This window comes from Aquarana catesbeiana, linkage group LG01 (assembly GCF_042186555.1).
Source record: "Aquarana catesbeiana isolate 2022-GZ linkage group LG01, ASM4218655v1, whole genome shotgun sequence".
NCBI classification, from domain to species: domain Eukaryota; kingdom Metazoa; phylum Chordata; class Amphibia; order Anura; family Ranidae; genus Aquarana; species Aquarana catesbeiana.
Window position 1 is genome coordinate 395870840 of NC_133324.1, and position 19695 is coordinate 395890534.

The following is a 19695-nucleotide window of genomic DNA, read 5'->3' on the forward strand; positions in this document are numbered from 1 at the left end:
CCTGCACTCTCCTGACTAAATAATATACACTGACTTGGGTTATTTTTACCAACAGAAATTAAGAAAAAAATGTTTTTTTGCAAAATGTATGGCCTTTTTTTGGCGTTTATTTAGCAAAAAAAAAACAGTGGTGATTAAATACCACCAAAAGAAAGCTCCATCTGTCTCACAAAAATGATAAAAATGTAATTTGGGCAGTGTTGCATATCTGAGGAACTGGCATTTAAAGTGTGATTGGATTGAGGTTTTCCATTTTTGAAAAGAACAGTTACATTTTTAAAGAAACAACCTGCAAAAAAAAATATCACAAATAAAATATTTTATTGTGAATAAATTTTACTGGGTCCCACCTGTGTTAAGAAAAGACACACACACTGAAAAATACACACAAAACCAATACAGTGAAAACAGTGGCAAACAGCAAAGCTGTACACACACATAGTTATTGACAATACATGCATTTTTAACATATTTCTAGCCCTGAGTAGATTTTCTTGTCTGCGAACACAAGTGCTCTGAGTTGTGCTATGTATCTGTAAATATTTTATAAACGTTCTTCAGATTGCTCTATCAAAGAATTTCTGTGCAGTTTCTAGAGTGACAATGTCTATTTATTCTCTTTTTTTTTTATTTTTTTCGGAAAAAGTCATGGCTTAGAAATCAATTTCATTAAATTCATCTGAATATCCGGATGATTGTAGTGTCCCAGAATCGTCTGTATCTGTAATAATGAAAGTTAATAGTTATCACAATTGTACTTGCTTCTGGATATTAAAAATCCTAAATTTAGCTGGTCCAAAACTATGGGTTGATTTACTAAAGGCAAATCCACTTTGCACTACAAGTGCACTTGGAAGTGCAGTCGCTGTAGATCTGAGGGGAAGATCTGAAATGAGGGGAAGATCTGCTGATTTCTATCATCCAATCATGTACAAGCAAAAATGCTGTTTTTTATTTTCCTTGCATGTCCCCCCCAGATCTACAGCGACTGCACTTCCAAGTGCACTTGTAGTGCAAAGTGGATTTGCCTTTAGTAAATAAATACGTATGTTTGCAGTCATTGGCAGGAAGCGTTGATCGAAAGCTGGTTATCCAGCAAGATTGATTATCTTATGGACACACAGAGGTGGCTCGGGAGTGAGCACAAATGAGTGCCCCCATAGCAAGCGGCTTGCTATAGAGGCACTCGGCGGGGGGAGGGGCCAGGCGCACTGGTGGGGGACTCAAGAAGAGTAGGATCAGGGCTGCTCTGTGCAAAACCATTGCACAGAGCAGTTAAGTATGACATATTTATTATTTAAAAAACATAAAACACAAATCTTTAATATCACTTTAAATTAAATCAATAGACAATTAGTACACAAGTGAGAATAATATTTAATTTTAATAAACATAGCCATATAACTCCTCAACAGATTTCTATTTTTAATTTAAGAAAATCGTATTATTGTGCGTATTTATGTGTTGAGTTTGTTATACCTTTACACTAATCATAATTTTTTATACAGAGAACACAAATGCATTTATATATAATCTGTAACATCCAGATACTGTTATATGAACACTTGATGCCGGCTTCAGCCTAGCTCCCAACTGTCCCTGATTTCGAGGGACTGTCCCTGATTTGGAGCAATGTCCCTCTGTCCCTCATTCCTCCTCATTTGTCCCTCATTTTGGTCTTAGCTATATAGAAGTATGTAAATAAAATGCACTTTTTATCTATCAAAAAGTGTTTTCGAGCACTAAACCTTTCATCTGATTTCTACATGCTGCATTTGTAAATTCCAAAAGCCAATATAAAGCAATAGTAGTGGTAAAAAAAAAGCACTAGTGGGTTTAACCAATCTTGTTTTTTTGTACAATTCTCCTTTAAGAGGGCGTGGAAAGGGGTGTGTCCTATGCTTGCATTCTTTTGCTGATAGGTGTCCCTCATTCCCATCTCAAAAAGTTAGGAGGTATGCTTCAGTGTCAGCTTGATATTACTGGATTCTGACCAGGGGCGTAACTACCACCATAGCGAGCCATGCGGGCGCTATGGGGCCCCCAGCCGAGTGGGGCCCAGTGAGGATGAGAGCACCGCCGGCACAGTCTCCCAGCCAGGGGAAGAGAGAGGAGAGAAAGAGGCGAGCTGTCCGTATCAGCAGAGAGCTGAATTGCCCGATGTAATAGCTTTCATTAGAACTTCCAGTGTTCCTGGGGCTCACGTCACATAGCGCCACCTCTTGGCCCGGCGCCTTTGATAGACAGAATGCCGATCCAATGCGGGACATGTGACATCATCAAAGGCGTCGGGCCAAGAGGTGGGGCTATGTGACGATGAGCCCCGGGAAGACGGGAAATTCAAATGAAAGGTATTACAGCGGGCAATCCCGCTCTCTGCTGATCTGGGTGACTTGCCTCTTCCTCTGCATAGGTGAGGCTGTATGGGGCACAGGCAGACCAGGCTGTATGGGGCACAGGTCACGCTGTATGAGGCACAGGCCATGCTGTATGGGGCACAGGTCACGCTGTATGGGGCACAGGCAGACATGGCTGTATGGGGCACAGGTCACGCTGCATTGGGCACAGGTCACGTTGCATGGGGCACAGGTCACACTGCATGGGGCACAGGTCACGCTGCATGGGGCACAGGTCACGCTGCATGGGGCACAGGTCATGCTGCATTGGGCACAGGTCACGTTGTATGGGGCACAGGTCACGCTGTATGGGGCACAGGTCACGCTGTATGGGGCACAGGTCACGCTGTATTGGGCACAGGTACCACTGTATGGGGCACAGGTCACGCTGCATGGGGCACAGGTCACGCTGCATGGGGCACAGGTCACGCTGCATGGGGCACAGGTCGAGCTGCATGGGGCACAGGTCAAGCTGCATGGGGCACAGGTCACGCTGTATGGGCCACAGGTCACGCTGTATGGGGCACAGGGCACGCTGTATTGGGCACAGGTCACGCTGCATTGTGCACAGGTCACGCTGTATGTGGCACAGCTCACGCTGCATTGACACTAGGGCAGCTGTGGGGGGGGGGGGGCTGTTTGCAGGGGGGCCCCATACAACATTTTGCTATGGGGCCCTGCTATTTCTAGTTACGCCCCTGATTCTGACCTGTATTGTACCTGTATTGTGAACATGTCCTTTGTGAGTTATAAACCCTTGCTATGTCTGGACATCTTATTTTATCTTAATTCAGTAGAAGGTTACAGATTATACTTTATATGATTCACTAACAAAAGAGATGCAATAATACAACATAACAGATTTAGACATACACCATGGATTACCTTTGCAAGATCCATTTTGAAACATGATATCGTCAACTGCAATATCACTTCGTATAGAAATACCACGTATGGCTTCAAACACTATCTGTTTAAACAAAATAAAAAAGAGAATATTCTTATTGCAACAGGTATATATCAATTCTACAAGTATGAAGCATGTGTAGCGGTACCCTCGTGAGGGCTGCTGTGTACTGTAGTCCACCGGTCACCCCGCCCAGCCAGGCACACGATTTCCAGTCACTCTTAGACAAAAAACAGTCCATGCACTTTGTTTTGTATTTTTATTGGGGGGAAATTAACTTGGCTAGGGTAAGGATATATGGGATGCCCCTGTTGATTGAAGAAAATTTACATGGGCCAAACTATATACACTCTCTTTATATACACTCCAGCACAACACTTGCTTGCAGACTATTACTCCTCAATACCTCCAGCACTTCACTTGCTTATATTTCCAGGACCAGCTAGCACTGCCTTTTGTTCCTGGAACTGACTCAACCACTCCTAAGGTAGATGCCCTTTGCAGGCAGGGATCAAGGGCCCCTTTTTAGTGTAGCAACAAAAATAAGGTAGTTTTTTAGTGCTAGCTGTTCACGTGGCTACTGAGCCCAGCACCACATCTTCAGGCCCTGCCAGCCCTCATGGCTGCAGCTGCCTCTCTCCACTGTCCATGTTTTCACAGTTCTCTCACCTGGTTCTGCACCCATTTCAGACTGCAATCTCCCAGTCCTCTCAGGCATGCCTCCCCAGTCCTCTCTTCTGGTTCTACACCCATCGCAGACTGCTCTCTTTCAGTCCTCTCAGGTGTGTCTCCCCAGCCCTCCTGGCTGTGACCTGTTGTTCCTCCTTGGAGACTTGCCTGGCAGTGCTCTCTCCTGCTGTCCTCTCCTTCCTCCTCTCGGCCAGGGCACCTCTGTGTGTTGTAGGAGGGCCTGTCCACACCCGAGCTCAGGCCCAAGGTCACCTCCCCCCAGACTGGGGACCTCCCTCCAAGGTCGCCGACAGCCTAGCACTCTATCTCCAACTTCCACCCGAACAACTCCTCCCCAGCTGGGCTGACCGCAGGTATTTAAGGAGGCCTGCCCCCTGCCAATCCAGATTGGGGATTGGTCAGGGCTCCTCAGAATACCCCAGGCAGCTCCACCTCCCCTCTCCACCTCTCTTTCCAGAAAACACCAGAACGTTCTGGAAAGAAATAGGAGGTCCTGGTGATGCTGCCAATGAGTCACCCAGCACTACCCGAAGCCACCCCCTGCCTAAATTTACCTACTCTGCCAAAAAACATATATACATACTTTAGCAACCCCATTACTATTTAAAATAACTGTAAGATTTGTTTTTACTGAAGTTGTTGAATTAACAATCCTGCTGCTGCTGTCCGATACTTCTGAGTATTTTGAGTAAGGCCTCTTTCACACTGACGATCCGTTCAGGTCCGCCTGTTAGTTTTTTAGGCGGACCTGAACGGACCCTCCATAGATCTGTATTGAGCGTCGGATGTCAGCGGTGACATGTCCGCTGACATCCGACCCACTCCAATCCGAAAAAGTGTAACGAAGGAAAAACCTACTTTTCCATCCGTTTTCGGATCGGATCGGGTGACGACTCACTCTATGGTCCGTCATCATCCGATCCCCATAGGGGAGAGCGGCGCTCTGACAGGTCCAGTGTGCAGCGACGGACATGTCATCTGCCTGTTCAGCGGGGATCGGCGGAGCGATCCCCCGCTGAGCAGAATGGGCTCCGTACACAGACACGTCCGTGTGAAGGAGCCCTAACACTTTCCCTGCTGACCACTGTGGTTCCCCTCACTGACCCCATGTCACTATTGTGTCCTGTAGTTATGTGGGGCTCGGTGGGAGAAAACACAGTTCAGGGAGTGTCAATCTCTTGGTCTTCCATGCACTAAGTCTTTGTTCACAGGTATGCGTGTGGTTGCGGGTGTGGGAATTGCAGCACTTCCCGCACCCGCAACCACCTGCAGTGAAAGCGCGATGCTGTGAGAAAATGCGTAGGGCTGCCATTCATTCTGAATGGTACCCCCACGCATGTAAAATCACAGCAGGTGTGCAAGAACCACAGGGAAATCGCATGGTCAAAAATCTTCTCTTTCTATCATAACCCCCCCCCCACTAGCGGCCGAAAAGGGGTTAAATCCGCCCGCAAAAAGACGCTGCAACAACGCTTTTCCGGCGGCCGCCCCATTATTTTCAAGCTGTGGAGGAGCGGTGGAGGAGGGGTGTATTCACCGCTCCTACACCGCTGCAAAGAAGCTGCTGGCAGGACTTTTTGTGAGCACTGGGTAAAGCTTGTAGGAGGAGTGTCTGATTTTCCTATAAAGACTGCAGGACCCCTGACCCTCTGTCTGGACAGTGCTGATTGGCCCTGTGCTGATCACATTCACTCTCCAAAGAAAACTCACTAACCTGAGCATGTGCTGGCTGCCCCCGAGGTTCAAACAGCTTTTTTACACAATGCAGAGGATTAACCCCTTAGGTTCCACAGTGAGTATAACAAGCATGCTTTACTGCATATACGGACTGATTTTACTGTTGTAGGTTTAATAACACTTTAATTCAGCCTATTGTGTCTCTCTCACTTGAATGCGAGTTTGTTTTACAGTTCAACTTTTATGTAACTGTTACATCATAATATGTTATGTAGTTCATTTAAACTTACCCTATGTTGTTTGTTGCTTTCATATTCTATCTGTGCTCTCAACCAACTAATACTTTGTTCACCTTTCCTGGTCCACAGGAGAGTATCTTTATATCTGCCAACGTCTTCCCTTACATATACATTAAGAAGTCCAGTACCAGCACCATACATATGGTAAAAGAAGCTTAAGCACTGTTTTCCATTGATGGCTCGAAGTGGCCTAGAGATAAGCCTTGCTTTCTGTCCGTAAACCATGTTGGTGGCTTCAATGTACATGTAATATCCTTAAATTAATAAAATAACAAAAACATTTTAACCATTAAATTCAATAATTAAGTATTCCAAAGTACTATTCAATTAAAAAAAATATCAGTTTTTGGTGGATACCATTTGCAAAAAATAAATAATTACTTTAAAATATGTTATTCAGAATGAAAATATGTGATTTGAGACCGTACATTTGCTGTCATGTTACAATGTGTATACTGTACATATGCAGTAGTTATAATCTACTTTATCACAAATGATCTCTCTTATCTTATATCAGTTGGAGTGGAGAGGGACTAGAACACCTGTCAGTTTGTATTGCTTTCTGTGTCCCTGTTAGGGAGATTCACCCTCTCTATTTGTCCTGTTCACCATTATCACTGAAAGTGAAGGTAAAATAAAAATCTCAAATTTTAGGTTGTCTGCAGAAAAGTAATAGAGGGGAAATCTTCCAATGGGGACACAAGTTCTATGGACCTGAGGGGTCCCAAAGGATTGCCTTAATTTGCAGGGATTCCCTCTCACTTCCTCTTTGGCAATGGGACACAGATGGCGAAAAATAAACTTACAGGGGTTATAACCATCTCTTACAATATCCAAAATGAAAAAAAAAGTATAGCCAATTTTCAGGGCCTGGATTTGAACCTAGAACCTCTGCTGTGTTAAGCAATTTCTCTTCTTTCTGAGATAACTGGAAAGCTAGACAGGTCCCTGGACAAGTCCTTGAATGATCCTGTCTTGAACCTTATTTGTCTTGAACCCTGAACTCTTTCCTTCTCCCATGAACTTCCTGATTTAAGCTACGTCTCTGCACTTCCTGTTTGCCAGATTATTGTGCTCTCTCCAGCCAGTATCTTGCTGCCATCCATATTTTGCTACCACTCGTTTTCGACCTTTGGCTTGTTCCTCGACTCTGCTTCTGCCTGATCCCAACCTGCAACTAATCATTATCAACCTTTGGCTTGTTTACCGACTGCACTCCTGTTTGATCCCTACCTGCTTATCTGCTACCGGACCCTGGCTTGCACACCCCCTGGTGGGGCGATCCTGAGGACCGCAACTTGGTATTAACACACCACAAAATCCATTTCCACCATCAGAAGCTCTGGTGAACACTGGTTAGTACTTTATATATACTGTATTATCATTAATCATGAATAAGCTTGCCTGAGTTTAGGTCAACTTTTCCCAAAAAGGTCCCCATGCAGCACTGTGTGCTGAACATATTAAAATGTGATCCATTCATCATACAAATGCCCACCTCTTCAACTGCTAACACAACTGTTCCTTTCCAATCCATGCTGCAGATGGCAGGACACAAAACCAGTATTGGATGTGCAACCCTGGAAATTCATTAAGGAGCATACCTAGCCTCCCTCCTCACCCATGCATGTGCAGTCCAGTCGCAGATCATCATTTTTTGTAAGAGTAAAGAAGAGCAGACTGTGAATAGGGGGGCAGGTTGGTAGTGCTTTTTTTCATGGATTTTTTTGGGCCACACAGCCGGGGGCTGGACCTTCCCCTATTTGTTTGGGCAACAGAGCACAGCATTTTAATATTTTGGGAACACTGTGGTCCATGGGGACCTTTTTGGGAAACAGACAGTATGTAAAGGCAAACGTATTCTTTAACAATCTGAACGTTTTTCTCTTTATTTCTCAATATATGTGTTGTATGCATTTGCTAAATGTTAACATGCTAAGACCTTGTATACATTTAGGGCCTATTCACACTTTCCTGAATTGAATATTATTACATGAAAATGGATTTCAAGACCTATGTGGCTGGTTTACATCTATGCACTGCAGTGTAATGTGTACTTAAAGTGAAAATATAAGGTCCCAGTTACCACACACTTCAACATGCATAATTTGTAACCTACCTGCGGCCAAAAATGTAAATGTTTTACTTCTACCGAATGCCTCTACTTTAGTAGACGAAGAATCCCACTTGCACTCAGAAAAGTTAAGAACAGTTATGCCCTGTACACACGGTCAGACATTGATCGGACATTCCGACAACAAAATCCATGGATTTTTTCTGACGGATGTTGGCTCAAACTTGTCTTGCATACACACGGTCACACAAAGTTGTCGGAAAATCCGATTGTTCTGAACGCGGTGACGTAAAACACGTATGTCGGGACTATAAACGGGGCAGTAGCCAATAGCTTTCGTCTCTTAATTTATTCTAAGCATGCGTGGCACTTTGTGCGTCGGATTTGTGTACACACGATCGGAATTTCCGACAACGGATTTTGTTGTTGGAAAATTTTATAGCAAGCTCTCAAACTTTGTGTGTCAGAAATTCTTATGGAAAATGTGTGATGGAGCCCACACCCAGTCGGAATTTCCGACAACAAGGTCCTTTCACACATTTTCCATCAGAAAATCCGACCGTGTGTACAGGGAATAAGTGTGTACTGCTAAATGCAGACACAGTAGACATTAATGTCCCACCTTATATCAGCACTAGCCTTCTTGACATACACTATACAGATCTCTAAAACAAAGGCAAACCCACCCCAGTGTGCACATGACCTTGATTACCTAAGTGATTTTCCAAAAAATGCAGTTTTCATGTATGTATCTTGCTTTGTATAAGAAGTGCAGAACTCACCTACCCCAGAAGTGTGGTCACCCTTTGGTCCAGTGTACGATGTTGGTGTTTCCCCTCGTTTTCTGTGCCAAATACCTCTTCTTTGCCATTCCTGTTGAAATCCACAATCATCCCTTTCAAAGTTACATCTTCCAGGCAATGGAGGCATCTTATCTGCAATATGCAAACGCAAACATAGATAAGAATAAAGATAGTCCCTTGTCAACAAAGAAAATAAACATTCTTGAATCCTTGACTAATATATATTCATTAAGGCAATATAAATTATCCTATAGTTTAGAAACAACAAAAATAATATTTAGAATGCAACTCCTTTCTCTGAAAAAATCTCACTTTTAGTGAAGGCTAGGAATTAACTCAAAACACAATATTAAAGTGGAAATAAACCCTTACATAAGCCCACTGATGTGGGCTAGTCTCAGATGATACACAGTGATAAAATAAATCCTCCTAAAAAAGCTGTTCCTGTTTATCTGCAGTCTTGTCTTCCCCAGAGCATTCAATGTTCACACGTCAAAGTAGGGCTGGGAGATTTTCTTTAAAAAAAAAAATCTTCGATTCTCTTAAAAAAACTCGATTCAAGATTCGAATCGAGTTTCTTTTTCTTTGGAAACCGCGCCCGTCCTGAGGCGCTGCGGGCATGAGCTTTTAGGCGAGGCCGCGGCTTCGGCCTAGTCCGCGGCGTCCGGCCTCGCGGACTAGGCCGAAGCCGCGGCCTCACCTAAAAACTCCTTGCCCGCAGCTCCTCAGGACTGGCGCGGTGTCAGCGCCGGTCCTGAGGAGCTGCGGGCATGAGTTTTTAGGCGAGGCCGAGGCGAGGCCTAGTCCGCGGCATCCGGCCGAAGCCGCGGACTAGGCCGAAGCCACGGCCTCACCTAAAAACTCATGCCCGCAGCGCCTCAGGACCGGCGCGGTGAAAAAAAAAATCTAAAAAAATCGATTTGCTTAAATTTTTAATCGATTTGACCTCTCAACTCGATTCAAGATTTAAATCGATTTTTTCCCCAGCCCTACGTCAAAGAGTATTTTTTAGCTTCCAGGAGGTGAAATTCTAACAGCATACACTGCACAGCACAGAGTTGAGTGTAACATGATACATAAGTGGAGGCAATGGACACACCTACCTCTACACAGTCTCATAGGGAAACATGCACAGCTGAGACTGTCAATCGCCGGCTGTGTGCTGGGGGGGACCTCCTAGGATTGCATTGTGTCAGGAAAAAGGTCTCATTCACACAGGCATCCTTAAACGTACACCCATGCAAAGGCTGTGTTTGCCTACGGGGGGGGGGGGACAAAGCTGTACCATGCATCCCAGTGCAGTCAGTCCCATTCATGTCAATTGGGACATAGCGACTGCATGGACACAGCTGCCACTCCCAATCTGACACCTGTGTGGGTGTGAGTCCCTGAACTAACACTGACTGTATTCAGGGAATGCACTCATATCTAAATAAATGTCAGATTGGGAGCAGCGGCTGTGACCGTGCAGCCGCTATGTCTCAATTGACATGAAAGGGACTGCCTATTCAGGAATGCATTTAGCACCTGTGCATCCCCACAGGGTGAACACGGTGCTTGCATGGGAGTACACTCCTGTGAACAAGGAAAAAGCTGTCAATGTTTACTTGTCTCTCTCCAAAGCTCTAAGTGTTGTTTCTTGCTGGTGCTTCGTTCCTCTGTTATCAGCATGAGTCACTTCTGACAAGTTCTCCAACACAAGAGATAACATGAGCTGAAAATTTGTGTCGGGGAGAGAGCTTAGAGGTAGATAAGCACTTAGCTTGTCTATTCAGAATACAGCTCTGCATGTTCCTTCATTCTTATGACTATGTGGAAGGGGGGGGGTGTCCCTTTCCTCCAATCAGCTCTCACACAATGGAAGTGCAGTCTCCCCACCCACCCCTATGTACTGCTGAAAGATTAAGAAAGATTTTTTAACACGATCTGCACTTTTTAAAGGGTGTAGAAAGGGGGGGATTTGTTTCATCTCTGTGTATCATCTGAGGCTATTCTCTTCACTGGGTATATGTGAGGGTTTACATCCTCTTTAAGTTTTTTAGAAGCATAAACACTCTCCACAACATTCGACACTGCCCAATTATTTTTTTACCATTGTTATATTAAATCTAAAACAGGGATTGGTCATGAGTGCTTACTTCACAAGTCTAAAACATCACAAGTCTAAAAGGATGGGCATGTGTAGTTGACAGATTTTGATTAAAGCACTGTCCAATACCTGGTTGCAAAATGCATGGTGGTCTGCTGCACTTTACTCAACATGTTGTACATAACATAATGCTACGACTGAACCCTAAAATGTGATATATGTTGCATACTCCATATTGCTGCAGTTTGTACAACATGCTGCAGGTTATATACTCTGGACAGTTGCAATCTGTACAAAATGCTGTAATTTTGCATACTTTGGACCAAGGGTCTGGTATGGATTTTGAAGGGATCCCTATTTTTTTATTTGGGTGCAGGGTTCCCCTCAAAATACACACCAGACCTGAAGTGCCTGGTATGGATTTTGAGGGGACCCCCATGCAATTTTTTTTAATTTTTGGTTTGGGGTTCCCCTTAATATTCATACCAGACCCAAAGGGCCTGGTAATGCACTGGGGGGGAACCCATGCCGTTTTTTTCAATGAGTTTTATCTATATTGCCGAGACCCGACAATTCATTACAGCCGCGATCAGTTTTAAATGACTTTTTTTCCTTTAGAAATTTCATTTTGCTGTGGTACTGTTCCAAACACGGGAAAACTGCGCCACTTTACAGGTATACTATAGACATGTCCCAGGCACGATATTTAATGGAATATTTAATTTTTATTGTTTCACTTTAAGCATTATTAAAATCACTGCTCCCGAAAAATGTCCATTTTTAAAACTTTTTTTGCGTTGGTACATGTCCCCTGGCGCAGGACCCGGGTCCCCAAACACTTTTTATAACAATAACTTGCATATAAGCCTTTAAAATGAGCACTTTTGATTTCTCATGTTCGTGTCCCATAGACTTTAACGGTGTTCGTGTGTCTGCCCGAATTTTTTGCCTGTTCGCAAGTTCTGGTGCGAACCGAACCGGGGGGTGTTTGGCTCATCCTTACCCCCTAGCAGTTTTATTTATCATCCAAATAAACAGTGGGTGTGTCACTCCATAATTTAATATGTGGCTAATTTGCATTTTTTAACTACTTTTCTAAGCCAATATATCAGCAAATACAAGAAGAGCAACACGTACACAAATGTCTGTTTACTTTCAACCTGATACAAATATGGTTATTCTGTTTATTAATGTTACATTATAATTGTTCTTTTACCTGCTACTTGGCAGTTTCCAATGCTCACTGTAACATCATCAAGTGCTGCAAGACCACAATCCCAAAAACTTTTACACCAACTTACAAACACCACCTAAAAAAGAACAGAAAGAACAACACACGCTGTTTCACACAGAATCATCTGAAAAAGGGGAAAAGGAGGTGGTACTGCCTAGCCTTATTCACATACAGTATATGTGTAAATTTCAGCTTTTGCTATTGAGCTCTTTAAATTAAATACTTTTTTTTTCACCAGACAAGCTAAGGAGTGCCTTGAAATCATACAGGGAACCTAGAGTTCCACCTACTGGCTGCATACATGAATAAAAAATATTAATTTGCAATATTTTATATTTCCCCAAAAACTGCAGTGGCATCTGTAGTTCCATTTGCATGCTAAAGGATTATTTTGTGAATAAAGCATTCAGCAAGCATTTGATCACTATCTCATAGCTGACAATCTGGTTCTCGATCATTATTGGGACCAGTGCTGTCAGTGACAACTGTGTCTCGCATGCAGCAATTATGAGCAGTGTTTGCTGACAACTGTTAGTTCCAGCTGTTACTAACTGGAAGCCATATGATTAAAGTATAGAGCATACTTTTTATATAAATTGTGGGCAAGAATGGATTTAACCAGTTAATATTTTTAGATACCTACAGTAGGTGACCGCGATATTGTGTCAATAGCATGCGCAGGGACTCTGGGGTCACGCCCCCTTATGACGCCAGAGTCCCTGCGCATGCTGGGACCATGACGTCGTAAGGGGGCGGGGTTACCGCCTATATAAATGGCTCCGCAGCTCGCACACAGCATTCGAGTCGGAGAGAGCGTCGTGTCAACATCGGGGAAGAAGAAAAGAAGAGAAGAAGCGGCAAGACAGCGGCGGCGAGACAGCGGCGACAAGACAGCGGCGACAAGACAGCGGCAGCAGACCGGGCCCCTCGCTGGCAATAGAGCTGGAAGAAGATAGCGGTGGGGCCCGGGAGAAGAGGCCGAACACCGGGAGAAGAGGCCGAACACCGGGAGAAGTCGGAAGGGGACCCCCCGAAGTCGGAAGAAGACCCCCGGAGCTGACTAATAAATTATTCTTAAAACCTGTGTAGTGTGTTTTTTTTTACATTGACACTTTTCCCTAGGTGAATGGGTAGGGGTACCATGTACCCCAAACTCATTCACACAGGGTGGGGGGCCGGGATCTGGGGGGCCCCCTTATTAAGGGGGGCTCCCGGATTCCGATAAGCCCCCCGCCCGCAGACCCCGACAACCAACGGCCAGGGTTGTCGGGAAGAGGCCCTTGTCCTCATCAACATGGGGACAAGGTGCTTTGGGGTGGGGGGGCCGCAGGGCGCCCCCCTCCCCCAAGGCACCCACCCCCCCATGTTGAGGGCATGCGGCCTGGTACGGCTCAGGAGGGGGGGGGGCGCTCGCTCGTCCCCACCCCCTTTCCTGGCCGGCCGGGCTGCATGCTCGGATAAGGGTCTGGTATGGATTTGGGGGGGACCCCCACGCCGATTTTTCGGCATAGGGGGTTCCCCTTACAATCCATGCCAGACCTAAGGGCCTGGTATGCCTCCGAGGGGGGAACCCACGCCGGTTTTTTCATTTAAAATTTGGCGCGGTGTTCCCGCCTCAGGATTCATGCCAGACAGCTGTCAGCACTGCCTGTCACTCATCGCGGAAGGAAAACAAAGTTTTCCTTTCCCGATGAGCGAGCCAGCGCGACATTCACAGTACCCTGTCGCCGAGAACCAGCGCGATGGTATCGCGCTGGAAACACAATCTCGCGGTCAGGTACTGTAGTACTAGTTAATTTATATTAAAAAATGCTAAATTAACCACTTAAGTACACATTCTGTACCTGGCAAGCCATTGGCTTATTTATGCTGATTTCAGCTCGTTGCCAAACTCCTTTAGGTGACTCCCGAACAGACCAAATTTTTTCTTGAACCACATGGTTTTCTTCAAAGATGTAAACAGCCAAGGAGTCACTCATCTTAGAAAATCCATAGAGTGTATAGAAAAATCGTAGGCAATATTGCATGTTTCCTGGCAAAGAGGGGCCATAAAGACGTCCCAAATAACCCGACTGAGAAGTAAACCTTGTATTAGCCAGCACAAAATAACCTGTAAAATGCACAGTCAGTAAACACATCTAATAATAAGATTTGCACATGTGTTTCTATGTTCCTTTCATTCATCACAATAAATACTAACTAAAATGCACTAAAAAAAGCAGCTCAAATGAAAAAGGCAATTACAAGCGGTCCCCGGGTTACAAACAAGATAGGGTCTGTAGGTTTGTTCTTAAGTTGAGTCTGTTTGTAAGTTGGAACAGGTACATTTTTTTAAGTGTAGCTCTAGCCTAAAAAAAATATTTTTAAGCTTTTTGGATAACATAGGGAAGGGTTATCATCACCCCTCTAATGTTTGTTTTGCTTTCTGTGTCCCTGTTCAGAAGATTTCACCTCACTTTCTGTCCCAATGACAATTGGATTTTGAAAATTTTGGGTTGTTGTGGAAACAAGGATTGGTGATAAAGCATCAGTGGAGGTACCTCTTTTCCTTAATAACTCTTACAGGAGTGATTTTCCCTTCCTAGGGGTAGATTTCCTCTCACTTCCTGTTATCTCCCTCCGTTTGTAAGTAGGAGTCGTTTGTAAGTCGGATGTTTGTAACTAGGGGACCGCCTATACAGTAATATTTTGACAGAATCTCAAAATAACTGACCACAGATGTAAAAAATATACATGACATGCACTTTACAATTGTATTAACAGGGCCACTTTACTAAAAACTTTTTTTTTGATTTTAAGATTTTATTGGGTAGAATTATCTACTGTATCTGATGGTAAGATGTCTGTACCTGAGTTCTTAAAGAGGAGCTTATGTCAGGTTTAAAAAAAAAAAAAGTTAGCAGCTACAAATACTGTAGCTGCTGACTTTTAATAAAAAGAAACGTATTAGCTCAGGGATTCAGTGCTGTCTTCACCCAGGCTGGTTCTTCGCCAGTATTTGGGTGATGGTCCTTCAGGAATTTCTGTGTTCCAGATGGTTCCCATACCTTGGATCTGTCAGTAGCTGTTGCCCACCCATCAGCTAGACTGCTTTTGGATGTTCCAACTGTGTCTGAATTCCTTTGTCCCTCAACTGATAACGGAGACATAAGATCTTTGTACTTAAGCATGGTACACACGGGCCGAAAATCAGCTGATATCGGCCGGTCCAACAAAAACCGGCCTACATTCGGTTCGAGTGTATATCAGCCGGCTTCTGTCAAACAGACATTCTGGAACCAGCAGCTGATCAGCATCCGATCAGCAATGGCAGCCAATGGCTGCGCCCGCTGACCAATGTGTATTGGCAGAAGGGCAGTTCACCATGGAACTGAATTTTAGGTAAACATGCAAAAATGTTGGAGAAGAGGTACTTATTCTTAAGTATTATGCAGAGTGCATTTTGTTCTAACACCCAAACATATCACAGGTTTCTGTAATGTGATTGCCTTCCAAAGGCTAGATTTTGTCGTGGGACCCAATCATTTACAATAACTTTACATATTATTATTATAATATTTTCAACTTTTTATGCATATAAAGCATCTAGGAAAAGTGTCCATGGGCTTTTGTTTACTTCAGAACTGCTTCCCTCCCCATTCAAGCCTATGGGAAGGAAAGCAGGTCAATTCACCTGCAATGAATGGTCTAAACGAATCTCAAACCAGTGTCAAAGTAAACTGCATCTGCCCAACAAAGCCCATCAGCCCTTATCGTTGTGAAGAAGTGGAACCAATGTCACGAAGAAAGAAAAAGGAATGATAAGGCGGTCATCTAAATAAAGCCCAATGAAGGGATCACTTTACTCGCTGAATGTGCTTTTCATAATGTACCCAGTCCGGTTGTATGGTCTCCCATTCTGTAGATATTTGGCTTCACTTTCACTCTGCTCCACCCATCGTTATTATCTAGGTGGAACTTGCAAACATCATTCTCAAAATCACATCCAGCTTCAAGTGCATTGAATACAGTCTCTGAAAAAAAAAAATAACACATGGTACAAAGGAAAGAATTATAGTGAGATCTGGAACAGGTGGTCACCACCTATATGTTTATAAAAGAATAAGACAGGAGGAAAAAGAGTTGAGGTCAGCACTTATTTTAGCATTGCATGTGTTTCTGATATTTAACAGTCATACAATAGAGAGAACATTGTTCTTAATGCTGTAAAAAAAAGGCACAACATCAAAAGAGGGCTGAGTGCAATGTGTATCCAGGAATCATTTAATAAATCTTTACCCAGCACGTGTAAGAAAAAAGAATACCTAAGAGATTATTCATCTATTTCTAAAATTACTTCATTGTAATTTAATGCTCAATAACATGCTAATAACAGCAAGTTTAAAGTGTTTGTTACCTCAACACTTCATATTCCTGGTATGTGCCTGCTGTACCATGTACTTGTATGAAAAAGTATCCCATTCTCTTTGTATTGCTTCCTTTGTGTGAAATACCTGTCATTCCTGCCAGTCCCTCTGCTTTCCTGTTAAAAACCGACCACACTAAACTTGAGAACACACTGTGGTCAGTTCTCCAGCTGTGCTGCGAACTCCGTGTGCTCTCCACCAAAGATCTGACTTGTCCTGACACGCCCTCGCTGCACAGCCATTCACTGGGAATGTGTTAACACTCAGTGTTCTGCTGCTTCTCCTCCGCCAGCTCTTATGCAGCTGAGAACAGAGGGTATGTGTGTCAGCGCTAAATGGTCACTACTGGTAGCAGCTGCGACAGGAGCGCTGGGCGAGCGAGCTATGTGTCTATGATCGAGTACCCATAAGAGGTGGATATCCATTTAGTTTCCCAGTGGGACAAAGGCCTTGGCTGAATTATGAGCCGCAAGCGAGATTAACCTTCTGTAATAGGAGGTCAACATGTTTCGGTAAGCAGGCATTTTATATGGTGGAGGTCTACATCCAAGATCACACAATTTTAGTGATGGATGGTGCACATATCAGTGGATGGACTTTGTCTCTCTATTGACTTTTCTTTCACAATTTCTACATTTTCTCATGTTTATTTTTGTCACTTTAAGCACAGCTTCATTTGAAAAGTTATTTAGTACTGTGTGTGTCTCACAGGATAGCTGCTGCTGCAAAATCTGTTATGGTTTTGATGAACAGTAGTTTTTCAAATTTTGATGAACTAATCTACAAAAAATTAATATATTGTAACTTGTCTATTCTTAAATGTGGCGGCCAAGTTATTATTATTTTTCTTTTTTTCAGGCCTACTTCCTAAATTTTCCTACATTTTCACTTTTTGATCCTGCCGGAAACACATTTCCGCACTCTAGGGTAACAATGACCACAATGATCATTATTGTACTTATGGAGGTGCAGCATTGTCGCCCTAGTACAAGAAGTGTGTTTTGACTACATAAAACCTCCCCCTGACATTCTCTATAACATAGAAGAAGGTTTTCTGTGTTTCACCAAGAACCCTAGGAACGATGAAGTGATGACAATCAGCACAAGATTTCTGGCAGAATCAGCAACATGTATTTGCAAGAGATATAACGAAACACTTTCAATGGCATATTTTTCAGTCCAAAAGTAGCAAATAAAATAAGTTACTTGTTAGATTTTCCATACACTTTAAGCTGCTGCTCCTCAGATCTCTCATATGACCTAGCTCTAGCCATCTAGCCGAGCTCTCTTAATCAGGCTACAAATTATACTGTGGGTGTTTTACATCATTAGAGCATGCAGGGAGCAGAACTCTTTTGCAGTTAATTTAATGATTCAGTAAGGCACACTCATTATGCCTAATTATTAAACAGGAAGCAGCCTGCATTTATAATTAAGAAATATTTCTGCCACTCATGTACATACTGTAAATGTGTACCGCGCTGTATAACAACCGGCTTCTGTTGAAGGTTTTCCAGCATTTAATCAGCATTTTCAGCCAATGGCTGCTGCAGTAATCTGTGTATTCTAACAATGGGGAGCCCCTGCTGTCAGAATACAGTAGTGCAGCAAGTGAGATCTCTGCATCTACATCACTGGTGTTGATGCAGGGATCTGTGAGTTGTGTGTACTGTATACCCTGCTTAAGTATTAGCACACCCTGGTATACATATTGTATGCTGCTTACATTCACATGCACATCTTAGATACAGTAAAAAGACCGTAGATGTGGTAAAAGTATGACCTGTAATAAACAGCATCTCCTACATTTTTCCTTTAGACATTTGTAATTAATCAGATGCTAATTAGCATGCAATGCTGAGCCATAATTATAGTCAGAACACCTTTCAGCATATAAGTGTTTGAAGCACCAGGCTTGTAATATCTAATGTACATCACAAAACACAAAGCACTTTTTCAGGCACATTGTGGAGTACAGGAGTACAACATCTATGGAGACATGCTGTTATAACTACATAACAACACATATACCTCACGCTATCCAGAATTTGCTTTTAAAATAATTCTGTTTACAGAAAGCTTAAGAGAGAGTCACTGACAAATTTAACAATGCTCTGTTAATTTACATGATCTCTCAACAGATAAAGTATGATAGTTAATAAAACTCCAATAAAGCTAATAGGATGCTTTCTCAGCCGCACCAAGCTGTTATGGAAAAAGCAGCATTTATGAATCCGGCTGTCACCATTACCAAACAATGAGATCAGCTGCTTTATAAGCCAAATGTACTTGCCAAAATCTAACAGAAACAAATGAGAAATAGCTTTAAAGATGCAGTAAGAGGGCCTCTCAAATAGTTCTATATATAGTAATAGCAAACAGCTAAATGTCCAGTTATAACTAGTAACAATGGATAGATAAACCTTCTATTTCTGAACCTGGACACTATTCGTGCAACACTTACTAAACTTAGAGCCCCAGTGCAGCCAAAATACTTTTTTTTTGTTTTGGGTAGAATAGGGATGGAAACACATTTGTGTTCCTGTTGGTGAGATTTCACCTCACTTCCTGTCCTGGTGACCAATCAGGAATTAAGCGTCTTTCCAATAGAGATACAGAGAGCAACAAAAGCCTGACAGCGATTTTCACCCTTCCCAAATTTATTTTAAAAACTGTTTTAATACCTCTGTCAAATAGAAAGTGAGGGAAAATTTACCCATTGAACTGCAAAAATTGAAAATCCAAAAAAGGTTCGACCTCTTCCCTATCCTTTACAAAAAAAAAAAAAAAATATATATATATATATATATATATATATATATATATATATATATATATATATATATATATATGTATATATACGTATATATATATATATATATATATATATATATATATATATATATAAATAATTATACACATATGCAGTTGTGTGAAAAAGTATTTGCCCCCTTCCTTTTATTTTTTTGCATATTTCTCACACTTAAATGATTCAGATCATCAAACAAATTCTAATATTACACAAAGATAACCTGAGTAAATCCAAGATGCAGTTTTTAAATTATTATTTCATTTATTAAGGGAAAAAAGCTGTTCAAACCTGCCTGGCCCTATGTGAAA

At 42.8% G+C, this 19695-nt stretch overlaps 1 protein-coding gene across 1 annotated transcript in view; it reads right to left on the minus strand.

Moving 5' to 3' along the window:
* Positions 1-302: 302 nt before the first annotated feature.
* MAMDC2 (MAM domain containing 2) overlaps positions 303-19695 on the minus strand; it is a 217059-nt gene continuing 197666 nt past the window's right edge. Inside the window, exons 8-14 of the mRNA XM_073634589.1 lie at positions 16042-16182; positions 14014-14279; positions 12152-12245; positions 8826-8978; positions 5961-6223; positions 3282-3366; positions 303-721 (exon numbers count right to left, since the gene is read on the minus strand). Of these exons, the coding sequence (XP_073490690.1) occupies positions 654-721; positions 3282-3366; positions 5961-6223; positions 8826-8978; positions 12152-12245; positions 14014-14279; positions 16042-16182 (1070 nt within the window). The 3' untranslated portion in view covers positions 303-653. The remainder of the gene's footprint in view (positions 722-3281; positions 3367-5960; positions 6224-8825; positions 8979-12151; positions 12246-14013; positions 14280-16041; positions 16183-19695) is intronic.